Source organism: Atractosteus spatula, chromosome 6 (genome assembly GCF_055471065.1).
Source record: "Atractosteus spatula isolate fAtrSpa1 chromosome 6, fAtrSpa1.hap1, whole genome shotgun sequence".
Lineage (NCBI taxonomy): Eukaryota > Metazoa > Chordata > Actinopteri > Semionotiformes > Lepisosteidae > Atractosteus > Atractosteus spatula.
Window position 1 is genome coordinate 19,374,334 of NC_142711.1, and position 12,820 is coordinate 19,387,153.

At 47.6% G+C, this 12,820-nt stretch overlaps 1 protein-coding gene across 1 annotated transcript; it reads left to right on the forward strand.

Moving 5' to 3' along the window:
* Positions 1-5,375: 5,375 nt before the first annotated feature.
* LOC148832608 (ecto-ADP-ribosyltransferase 5-like) lies at positions 5,376-9,142 on the forward strand. The gene is made up of 3 exons (XM_088919525.1): positions 5,376-5,447; positions 7,093-7,186; positions 8,421-9,142. The coding sequence occupies exons 2-3, from the start codon at positions 7,115-7,117 to the stop codon at positions 9,129-9,131; spliced, it is 783 nt and encodes a 260-aa protein (XP_088775651.1). The 5' UTR covers positions 5,376-5,447; positions 7,093-7,114; the 3' UTR covers positions 9,132-9,142.
* The last annotated feature ends 3,678 nt before the right edge of the window (positions 9,143-12,820 follow it).

Consider the following 12,820-nt stretch of genomic DNA (forward strand, 5'->3'; position numbering starts at 1 on the left):
ATAGACAAAAAGTATTATTTTAACAAGCTGACACCCGATCATTTCACCAGCGTTCCGACGTTCCTGGTCTCGCTCAGTGGCCGAAAGTCCTGTCCGCCATTCCACAGACAGAGAGCAAACGGTCGGGACCAGCAGTGGTCGTTTCCTTGCTGAGAGTGAATTTGCGAGGCCGGTCCTCAGCGACAGAGCCGATTGTCTTGAGTTTCTTGGTCTCAGCTCTGCGGTCCAGCGCGCCACCGAGACTGCAGGGCTGCCAGAGACACGGTTTGGTTGAGGTATTACTACAGAAAAACAGATTCTGCTGGTCTTGCATCCTGCCTGCTGACGAGCGACGCCCAGGCAGACAGGAAGTCTGCCCACGCTCTGCGCTGTTCGGCCGGGGGGTGAGAGCTGGCGAGGAGCTCGGCTTCTTGCGACAGATAGGACATTTCCGAACCGAGCCCAGCCCTCTCCGTGTGTCCGGCTGGAGAGAAACAGTCCTGGCAGGTCACAGGCGAGAGGAGCCCGTTCAGTCAAATGTAACTTATTACAGGACTGGAGGGATCTGTACTGACAGGAGCTGAGTCTCTTCAGTCTAAAGGGAGTGTCCCACCCTGACAGGCTGAAGGAACTGAGTCTCTTTAGTCTGAAGGGAGTGTCCCACACTGACAGGCTGAAGGAACTGAGTCTCTTTAGTCTGAATGGTGTGTCCCACACTGATAGGCTGAAGGAACTGAGTCTCTTTAGTCTGAAGGGAGTGTCCCACCCTGACAGGCTAAAGGAACTGAGTCTCTTTAGTCTGAAGGGAGTGTCCCACACTGACAGGCTGAAGGAACTGAGTCTCTTTAGTCTGAAGGGAGTGTCCCACACTGACAGGCTGAAGGAACTGAGTCTCTTTAGTCTGAAAGGAGTGTCCCACACTGACCTTCCTGCAGTGGCACAATGACAAACCCCTGGCAGAAAGGCTCAGCTAGCGACTCAGAACTACCGGAACAGACCAGGAGGGGGCAGTGTGAGCAAGTGAGCTTCAGGACGGTGAGATGCAACCGCACAACCAAGATGCTCAGGCAGGCAGTTTCAGCAATTCTTTCTGTAATAGAGCCTCAGACCGCAGGGACACACAGAGCAGCACTGCTCCAGATAGACCACAGAGCCTACCTGTCAGATTGCCAGCAGTCTCAGAGCTCCTGCAGGGGGAGATGTGCTGGCCTCACGGGCAGTGAAGGAGAGGGAGCAGAATGCATGCTAGCAGCTTGAAATGGGAGGCGTCCGGCAGAGCTTAAACAATGGCAGAGAGCTGTGATGTGATCGTGGGATGATCGGTGCACAGATAAGTTCACTGATCTGCAAGACAGGAGGTAACAGAGCACCAGTCAGCCACACTGCACAACCTGTGGCTTCCTGTGAGAACTCACAGGAACAGCACATTGAGCTTGACTGAGACAGCTGAGACAGGCACCCTGGAGCTCTACACCCCAGAGAGGAAACTGAAACAGGACACAGGTCCCAGAGACAAGGCAAACAGGAAGAGTAGAGCAGAAGATTATTTAAGGGGTGTTTTGCAAAAATTGTATCATTTACTAGTAAGGCTTCATTCAGAATATTGTGCACAAATTTAGTCAACATATTATAGAAAATATATTGCCGCCCAGGTATCAGTCTGGAGCAGAACAACATCATTCATTACAGGGCTGGAGGGATCTGTATTGACAGAAACTGTCTCTTTAGTCTGAAGGGAGTGTCCCACTCTGACAGACTGAAGGAAGTGAGTCTCTTTAGTCTGAAGGGAGTGTCACACACTGACAGGCTGGAGGAACTGAATCTCTTCAATTTGGAATAGAGAAGACTCAGAGGGGACCTGAGACACGTATTCATATTCAAAATCCTCTAAGACACTGGAACCGAGTCTCTTTAGTCTGAAGGGAGTGTCCCACACTGACAGGCTAAAGGAACTATAGTCTGTTTAGTCCAGTGGTTCTCAAACTTTTTGGACCAAGTACCACCCCTGGTCAAACCAAAGTACCATCTACAAGCCATCTTCTCATAGGAACCCCACAAATTCTCAATGACCAACATGAGCGCACGTGCACGCACACACTCACATACACATATAATAAATATTACTATAATAAACTTTATTTGATATAGCGCCTTTAAAGGTGGCTTCTCAAAGCGCTTTACAGAAAAAAAACAGGAACAACAACAATTAAAAATAAACAATAAAAAAGCACCATTTCAGTAAGAGGGGTGAGCCTGTTTAGTCGAGCAAAGCAGATGTGAATTCATTTTTCGAGCCTTGATAGAATTCACAACAGAGTCTAACAGATTTTAAATCGTCAGGCATTTTCTTGACGGCAAAGGTCTCGCGGTGGATGTTGCGATGCGTCCATTCATTTCTGGAGCAAGCTCTCTAATTCGTGCAACTACACCGCTGTGTCGGCTTGTCATCGCTCTAGCACCGTCCGTACAAACTCCGACACAATTTATCCAGTCGATGCCATTCTCTTCTATAAATTCATTCAGAAGCTGAAATATGTGCTCTCCTGTAGTTCCTGTTGGTAGCGGCTTACAGAACAGAAAGTCCTCATGGGACGTACCCTCAAACATCTTAACGCGTATTTTTGATATCATCCGCCATATCAATAATTCTATGAATGACTGTGTCTTTGCGGGCAGCAGGTCGAGCTGTTAAGCAGCTTTTTCTCCACACATAATACGTGTCAGCTCTTTTGCAAACAGTTAATAAGGTTCTTCACAAGTAGTGTGGGGCTTACCTGCTTTAGCAATCCGCAAGCTTGCATTTTTCCCCGTTTCCGTTTTAGGAGTCTGTCTCAGAAGTTAAAAGTTTTTTTTATTTCATGCGCATGGGAGCGAAACACAGAGACGCTCTGTGTATTTTTCTCAAATTAACTTAGAACAGTTCTTAAATATTTTTCTGTTATCTATCACGCTTTCCTGTGCTCACAAGATTACCAGCATTCGTAGCACGCATTTCTATGCATTCCTGTGTTTACAACATTGGCACTGTTCCAAAATCACGCACATTCTCCTACCTCCCTATTTGCTGGAGATAAGTTTTTTTAAAATACAATTGGTCACACGTTCGTAGCACGCATTCCTATGCTATGGTATAGAATTACATAGTAGCTCTTGTGTCCACTCACGTATTAGCGCCCGCTGTATCCTAGTACTTAGGCTGCGTATTCGACACGTATTAAAATAGAAAATATGAAAACCCGTCCCGATTTTTCAGTGCACACAACAAAGTTCAAGGGTCATATGGCGTACCACCTGGCGGTGCTACACGTACCACGAGTGTTACGTGTACCATAGTTTGAGAACCACTGGTTTAGTTTGAAGGGAGTGTCCTACACTGATGGACTGAAGGATCTAAGTCTGTTTAGCCTGAAGGGAGTGTCCCACACTGACAAGCTGAAGGAACTGAGTCTGTTTAGACTGAAGGGAGTGTCCACACTGGAGGAACAGAGTCTCTTTAGTCTGAAGGGAGTGTCCACACTAGAGGAACCGAGTCTCTTTAGTCTGAAGGGAGTGTCCCACACTGACAGACTGAAGGAACTGAGTCTGTTTAGCCTGAAGGGAGTGTCCCACACTGACAAGCTGAAGGAACTGAGTCTCTTTAGTCTGAAGGGAGTGTCCTACACTGATGGACTGAAGGAACTGAGACTCTTTAGTATGAAGGGAGTGTCCTACACTGATGGACTGAAGGAACTGAGTCTCTTTAGTCTGAAGGGAGTGTCATTACTTCCCTCTTAGTCAATGTTAACAGCATGTCTTGCCAGGCTGTTTCAGACACTTATTAATTATATGAATGATGTAATTAGTGGATAATCACAAGGATCTGTACTGGGACCACTGCTGCTCTTAATAATATCAGCGATGTAATAAATGGAGTACCACATGGGTCTGTAGTGGGACCAGTGGCCTTCCTAATTTATACCAAAAATATAAGTAATTTGTGGTATAGTTAGTACACTAGTCAGGTTTGCAGGTTATAGCAAATTAGGAGGATTAACAAACACTGTAGAAGCAGTAAATTAAATTGAAAATTATACATTTCACTGTAGGGAAAGAACACCTGGATGAGATCTTTCAGTCAGTACAGGAGGCACATCCTTACACAAAGGGTGGTAGGAGTGTGGAACAAGCTGGCCAGCTGTGCTGTTTAAGCTGATATCCTGGCTTCTTTGATCACACAGCTAGATGAGATCCTCAACTCAAACTACTTACGACTTCTAAAATTACTACTGTCAGCATGTTAGTTTGCTTCCTGTAGTCGGGCTCGTCTCATCTCAGTATTGCAGAGCAACACATTTATGATGTGTGATACCACTGCCCACAGCCAAATCGCAGATGACATCCAAGCATGCAGAGGCACCAGATATGTGCTCACAAACAAGCAGACATGTATGCAAACTCAAACACTCACACACAACATGCAACAAGTGAACCTGCAGGCACACCGACCCATACACGCATGCACAAGCATGCACACAGATTCACAGACACACATGCAAAAACTCACACATGCATGAACATGCACACATAAAGACACACATGGACACATACCGATCAGTCCAGATCATCTACTTTCAAGCTTTGTCTCTTAAGGAACTTTCCTGGAGGTTTCCACTGAGCAGATAGGAGACCTTACTTCTTCTTTCGGTCTCTTTTGGGGTCCCCATGTGAGCACAGTGCTGGAATCGGCTTATTGCACCAAAGATAGGGCATCCCCTTCAACAACAAGGCACGGCAGCTTGTTCCACTCTCCCCCCACCCTTTGAATAAGGACGTGTCACTTGTTTTTAGTCTTAAAGTAATCGCAACAGCTGTTTCAAGTTAGTGCAAAAGATATTTGTGTTCTTGTTTGAATCTGACACCAGTATCTTACAGGAGTGGCAGACAGCTGTGATCTGTGCGATGTGTGCTACACATCAGTCTGCCCGACAGTGCCCTTTCACTACTGTCGACACTAAGTGCTTTATACAGAACACATGAAGGCATATAATATAATAAGCCCATTACAGAAACATTTCCAGTGCAGGATCAGACAGATGCTTACATTCTTAAAGTATTTAAATGTGGGCACACTTTCAGCACATAAAATAGTATCAGCGGTGGATACAACCCATTTAGAATTCTCACTGGTGGACTAGATGTTGCACTTTGCACTTGTCTTTGAGCCCTGGGTGTGGGTGTCAGAAGATCAAGCACCACGCTGTCTTGGTCTCTCCTCCCAAGGGGGTCTCAGTGTGGTTAGCTAGAGCTGTGATCAGATAACACAGGGGACCAGAGGGAGGGGTTGGGGCTGAGGAGACGCCTCTTAAACAAGAGAGGATCAGCGTCCAGGCTGCACTCCATCGCTCACTGGAGATAGACCACGAGCTGTCTCTCACTGTCCTGATACGTCATCGTCCACTGAGGACAGACCACACTCTCCCATCACACAGGTGAGTGTCTGTACTATGCTCTGGACTGCCTGCCTGTCTCCCACTGTCCTCACTCACTGAGAACAGACCACACTCTCCCATCACACAGGTGAGTGATGTATGATACTCTGGACTGACTGGACCTACAACTGTTAGGCCACAGACCAGAACGAGGGTGAGGGTGACACTTTAAATTAAGGTGGGTCAACTTTGGGACTTTGTGTCAATTGCAAGTCTTCAGCTGATCCTACTACTAAAGTGGTCAGCAGCACCTGGGCTAATTAAGCAACTAACGAACATTTAATTAACTTTATCCTGTAATGCCATTAAATAATTGGTCAAGGTCATTTGCTATATATATATTCATTTCTTTGTGTGTAAAACATCATGAACAGCAAAGCTCGAGGGTCACTCTGAGTACGGGTTGTATATATATTATGCATACCGTATAAGAATTTGTTCTTGATCGCGATGCAAGTTCATCTTGAGGTTGTTGTACGCATCCTGAAACCCCAAACAGATGGAGGCATCTGCGAATTCCTCTAAGTCGTTAAGAAACAGTTTTTCAGTCCATTTCCTCCTGTAGTACAAAGACATGCTGGTGGGTTAATTGGCTTCTGGTTAATTTGGAACTAGTGTGAGAGTCAGTGTGGGTATGTGATGGACTGGTGTACTGGTGTACCCTGCCCTGCACCTTTCACTGACCCTGGTGGGCTCCAGCTCCCCTGTGACCCTGAACTGGAAGAAAATGGATGGATGACCAGTCCATCAGACAACCTGGAGGGCTGAGGTTGAGAGCTGCATGTACAGTATATAAATATAAAATTACATTTCTCAGTGAGAAAGAACTGAGGGATGAGGCTGCCTGTACTCTGCACACAGCACAGAGTACAGGCTGCAGGCTTGTGTTCGCAGAGGAGTGTCTGTGAGTGTGCTGGGCTCAGTGTCACCGAGAGAGAAAGAGAAAGAAAGCTCGGCTCTTTCGCCCAGACAGAGATAACTAATGGTAAGAGTGGCACACTCACGAGACCCTGCCCTCGACACCGCACATGGACCCCCAGCTTGAGTACAACACTTTGGAGCTACCGTACAACTGCGGCAAAACCTGGCAACTGTCCAACCCTCCTGACGTGGTTGAGCAGGGTTATTATACTGTAATAAAGCCCAGACTGTGCGGATCCTGTCTCTGGTGCTAATACACAGTGATGTCTACTCTGAATGCTGTTCTATCTCGGAGCAATGTTGTTACACTGTATTAACACTAAAACTGTGTGGATCCTGTTTCTAGTGCTAATGCATAGTGATGTCCGCTCTGCACACTGTTATTACACTGCAATATAGCCCATACTGTATGGATCCTGTCTCTAGTGCTAATACACAGTGATGTCCACTCTGCATGCTGTTCTATCTCAGAGAAATGTTATTACACTGTAATACAGTCCTGACTGTGTGGATCCTGTCTCTGGTGCTAATACACAGTGATGTCTACTCTGCATGCTGTTCTATCTCAGAGCAGTGTTATTACACTGTAATAAAACTGTAATAAAACTTGTGCAGTCAAATACTGACATTTCACGCCACTCAGGGAAAACATTCACTTTAAAAACGTTATGAGGAATTCTCAGCCAGAGAGTGCCATCATACTGACAGGCTGTTTTGTCTCCAGGATCACAAGCCCTTCGGACAGCATGGAGAAGCTCCTGCTGACGGTGATCGCTATGGTCTCCATGGCCTTGCCGGCAGAGATGAGGAAGATCCAGGTACAGACCATAATACTCAGTGAGCTCCACGCTGCTCAGGTTCAGCACTTTCTAGTTCAGTACGTTGTTGCCGTAACAATTTGTGAATTTGGTTTGGTGAGCTCATGCGATTGAAAGACTTACAATAGAAATATACAATATAAAGCCAATAACCAACACATGATCACATATCATCCTATAGACACACCAGTAAGAGTAACAATGAGACACACAAAAAAATCAAAGTTAAAGTGCAGAGTGTGTACAGCTCTCAGCCTCTGGGCGGTGCTGTTAGAGAACCCAGCAGTCCTGGTCTTGACAGACCTGAGCCGAGTACCAGAGGGGAGAGCAGCGAACAGAGGCTGGGCAGCTGGGAAGGGTCAGGGAGGATCTTTAGAGCTTTGTTCTAAAGTCTAGAGAGACAGACTGAGTCCACAGGGGGATGAGGCATCCTACAATACCATAGGAGATATACACTGTTCTGTCACACTGCGTCTTGTCTGTCTATCTCAGAGCAGTGTTATTACACTATAATACAGCCCAGACTGTTAGAATCTTCTCTCTGCGCAGTGCTAATACATAGTGATGTCCATTCTGTACACTGTTATTACAAGGTGATAAGACCTGGACTGTGTGGATCCTGTCTCTGGTTCTAATACACAGTGATGTCCACTCTGCACAGTGTTATTAGGTTGTAATACAGCCCAGACTGTGTGGATCCTGTCTCTGGTTCTAATACACAGTGATGTCCACTCTGCACAGTGTTATTAGGCTGTAATACAGCCCAGACTGTGTGGATCCTGTCTCTGGTACTAATACACAGTGATGTCCACTCTGCACAGTGTTATTACAAGGTAACAAAGCCCAGACTTTGTGGATCCTGTCTCTGCTGCTAATAAATAGTGATGTCTACTCTGTATGCTCTTCTGTATCAGAGCAGTGTTATTACACTGTAATACAGCCCAGACTGTGTGGGTCCTGTCTCTGGTTCTAATACACAGTGATGTCCACTCTGCACAGTGTTATTAGGCTGTAATACAGCCTAGACTGTGTGGATCCTGTCTCTGGTACTAATACACAGTGATGTCCACTCTGCACAGTGTTATTACAAGGTAACAAAGCCCAGACTTTGTGGATCCTGTCTCTGCTGCTAATAAATAGTGATGTCTACTCTGTATGCTCTTCTGTCTCAGAGCAGTGTTATTACACTGTAATAAAACACAGACTGTGTGAACATCTCTCTCTCCGTTTCCAGTTTAACAATTCAGATGAGATCGTGCTGGACATGGCTCCTAATTCTGTGGATGACTCCTATGACGACTGCACCCCCCAAATGCTCAAGAATGTCCTGAACAACTACCTCCTCAAGGAGCAAAACTCCAACACCGTCTTCAAGAATGCATGGAAGTATGCGGAGAAGCGCTGGCAGAAACATCCCACCAAACTCCCGAGCGGAATGAGGAAGGAGCACGCCCTGGCCATGCTCACCTACACCAAGGGTGGGAGAAACCCCATTTACGAGAAGTTCAACGCCGCCGTGCGGGAAGGGGCGAAGTCCTACAAGACGGACTTCAGCTACAAGTCCCTGCACTTCCTGCTGGTGAACGGGCTGCACCTGCTCAAGCAGCAGGGGGGCCAGCAGTGCCGGGTCACCTACCGCGGGACGTCCAAGCTCTTCCGGGTCCAGAAGGGCAGCCAGGTGCGTTTCGGCTCCTTCGCCTCCAGCTCCGCGGACCAGAATGTCGCCAACAATTTCGCCAAGAAGTCGCTGTTCAAGATCAAGACCTGCCTGGGGGCGGACGTGGTGGCCTTCTCTTCCTGCCCCACGGAGAAGGAGGTGCTGATCCCCCCCCATGAGAAGTTTGAGGTGACCAGCGTGACCAAGGACCAGCTGCAGGTCATTGAGCTCAATAGCAGGGGTGCGCAGAGCAACCTGGAGTGTGCCCTGTTCCGAAAGACAGTGTGAGACCCCCCCACGCACCCACATCTGCTACAGCTGCTGAGAGTCCCCCCTCCCAGGACCCAGGAGGTCAGAGGTCAATCAGACCCTTCCATTCTCTGAGCGACTGTAAAACACACAGGAACACAGCAGACAGTCATGCCTCATGTGTTCTGTGAAATGGCTTTTGCAGCTTTTAATAGCTCTATAATAAAAGCAAAGCATGCAATTTGTGTCTTCCAGTTGTTTCCGATCTCTTTTGTCATTATAACTGAAGACGTCAATGCCTACAGCTCTTAATCTAGGCTGGGGCAGCTGGCTCCAGATTCTGACCCCCGAGAGGAGAGACTCTCGAGGAGCAGAACAGAGCCGTCTGTGTGTGGTTCACATGACCCCCAGAGGACATGTCACGAACAGCTCTTTCCGGACCCTGTGCAGACGACACGATCCGGGGTTGAGTGAGGAAACACAGGGGGAAAGAGGCATGCAGGAAGCGTGAATAAAAACAGGGGGGCGTGTCCAAGGAGTGCTGGTGGTCGGGGGAGGTGTAAGCGAGGCAAACAATCCAGGGACGAGTCCAAAGAGAAATCCAGAAACAGAGCATAAGTCTAAGGCCAGGCGATCCATCCGAGACTGAAGATTAAAAACCAGAGCCGGGTCGGGACCGGCAGGGGGAACAGGAACAGAAACTTAAAACCATAATGGAGCCAGACGCATCCAGGTCCCGGGCTCGCACGATGTGGGAACCAATGCAGAGCGCTGATTAGCGTCAGCGTCTGGCTTTTAAGGGGGAACTGAAAAGGGGCTGGAACAAGGAACAGGTGCGGGGAATGAGGCAAACAAGGAAGGGCTGGAGCGATCGTGACAGGACAGTGAGACCCCTGTACCAACTGGACTGGGTCTCCCCAGGACCAGGGCTGGGGACCCCTGTACCAACTGGACCGGGTCTCTCCAGGAGCAGGGCTGGGGACCCCTGTACTAAACTAGTATTAGCCAAAGATGATCAGTGAGACATTAGTCAAGGATACCAAAGCCAAAGCTAAGACTAGACAAGACTGCCTCACTGGATCATGAAGGCCAGTCATGACTCTAATGAATAAACTTGTAAAAATGATGAAAATCCTTGTCAGGGGTAACACGACAGTGGTTTAGTAGGACCCTTCATTACACTCATCATCATCAGCCCAGGTCAATCCCCTGCCTGATGAAGGCTGCTTCCTCCAGAGTCCTCCATGACCTTCTGTCCTTTACAGGCTCTGACACTCCTCCCTCACCTGTGGGTGAGTTTTGTGCTTTTGGCATAATCCAAAAAAATCTTTTCTCGAACCCCAGGAACTTTGCTGTGTCTCGAAGTGCAGATTTGAGCTGATCGGTTTGGAGATAAAGATGAGGGGGTCCCAGGCCTGCAGGGGGTGTGTTGGGAGGCGTCACTCAGAGCTGTTCCTCAGACTCCAGGTGCTCAGTCGGGAAGGGCGATTCTCAGACTGTGCGCAGCAGCACAGGCGCACTGAAGCAAAGGACACTCCCAGTGTGCTGGGACCAGGACTTACCTACTTACTGACAGGCCCAACTGGCTGTGCGTTCTGTTCTCTCTAATGCAACAGAGAAGCCCCAGTGCCTCGGTCATCTGTGATGAAACACTGCCACACTGTGGCCGTTTTACCAAACTGCAGGGCTTCCTGAAATCACAACAGGTAGGGATTGCGGAGAGACACATGGGACCAGCATGCATTTTAAAGTGGACCACCAGAGTGAAGGAAAGATTGAATTCTGACTCTTGGCACAGTACAAGAGCTGAGCGACTGACTTTGAACACGCAGAAGTCAGTGTCAGTATCAATTGATCAGTGATTAAACAACAGCTGTGGTCTGCATCACATGATAGGATCCTGTGAAGGTTTTCCATCAGTGGGGAAACAGAGACAGAGGTGCACTTTCTTCTGTATTGTCAGAAATACTCTGGGCTTAGACAAACGTTCCTCCCCAAAATAACAATTCTAATCCCACACCTGTCAGGGCAGCAGACATTAGCCTAGAGACAGGAGTGCCTGTGAATTGCATGGTGATTCATAGGACTGTTACATGATAATTATATCAATGTGATAAGCATAGCAATGTACCCAACAACAGCATCAAGATATTTGCAACTGCTGACAGTTTCAAGTTCTTGCTTCTCAATCACTCACTGTTGGTGATGCGACAATGGTGTTTGCTTCCTGTAATCAACAATGATGTCCTTTGTTTTCAATACATTAAGGAATACATTGAGTTACATCACTCAACAGATTAATCCACCACAGGCCCATGGGCAGTGTCTATGCCTTGGAGGAGACTGACAGAGTCGTCAGCAAAGTTAATGATGAGTCTGTCCTCCACAGGGCTTCTACAGCGGTCTGTGTACAGAGTGTGCACGAGGGGGGACAGCACACAGCCCTGAGGAGACCCAGTGGGAGAACAGAGCGTCACATGGCGATAGACGAGCGTCTAGGCAAACCGTGTGATTTCCCTCTGTGAAGACTGCTGCCGTTGTGTGGATTGTGTTGGGATTAGAAGGCCTTAATAAGCCACACAGACAGAGAGAACCACAATCAGAACAGCTTCTGATCCCAGTGGATCAATAGAGCTGCAGCCCAGTATTGTCAGGGATCCAGCAGGTAGTTCTCCGGGGATCCTGTTCATAACCGTGAACTCTGCGGGATGCAGAGGCAAACAATCCAAAATCGCAATCCAGCAGCAAGGTTGAGAGAAGAAGCTGGAGATCAGTTAACCAGAAAGAGCCGAGACAAACCGAGAAGACAATCCAGAAGGCGAAATCCAGGAGACGAGATCAAGAGGGAAAAGGTAAGTCCAAAAACCAGGAAATCCAACAAGAAAATAACACGCACTAGAAAACTCTAAATAGTGAGCAAGGTTTGGTGCCTGAGGGAACTTGAAATACTGAAGGGAGAGGGGCGCGGCTGGAGAATTGGTTTGGGGTGAGAATCTGTGGAATCTGGTGCCTGTGAGAATGTGCTGGGTTCAGTCAGGAATGAGATCGTGAAACAGCGGGTTTGGGAATGTAATGGCGTTTACGAGGCTGAGCGGAGGGCGTGACAAGTATGTGATCTCCAGTCGCAGCCTGTCTCTCAATAATGATTTATGTGATGTATGTAAATGTCCAATAATATGTTTGTACTATAAATGTTTTTTTAATTGTATCTGCTTTGGCATCACGGTAACACATTGGTCAAGCCAATAAAGATCTTTGAATTTAAATATATTTTACATCAGTAGGAGCAGTAGTAGTGATAGCAATGCTAGCAGGTTTTTCAGCATTTACTCAGTAACAGTACAGGTGTCACTGGTGCTGCCCTGCTCTCGGAGAGGGTGACATCACCACTGTAACCCGATCAGGGACATCGTGTTGATGGTAAATAAAAATCTGTGATCCGCGTGCTGGCGTTCAGGCTCGGCGCTGCTGTGCACGAGACGATCATTGAGGTACGGTTCACATCCGCATTGCAGGGGTGCGAATGGGGATCTGTGCCAGTCAGCTGCACAGGAACGAGCAAAGGTTGGTCCCACTTTGATAAACCCTTTTCTAAGGATAGCTTACGCTTTAGCCGTGTAGCGGGGAAATATTTCACAGGAGTCTAATCACTAACAGAAAAGGATTTTACACACCGACGACTGGCAAACAGCACACAAACAACGCCCTCCTCTTTATTTTAACCGTAC

Bases quoted from the DNA above. Each gene is read 5' to 3' on its own strand.
- LOC148832608 (XM_088919525.1), top strand. From the start codon at position 7,115: ATGGAGAAGCTCCTGCTGACGGTGATCGCTATGGTCTCCATGGCCTTG. The intron at 7,187-8,420 runs GTACAGACCATA...CTCCGTTTCCAG, and splicing joins CAGAGATGAGGAAGATCCAG to TTTAACAATTCAGATGAGAT.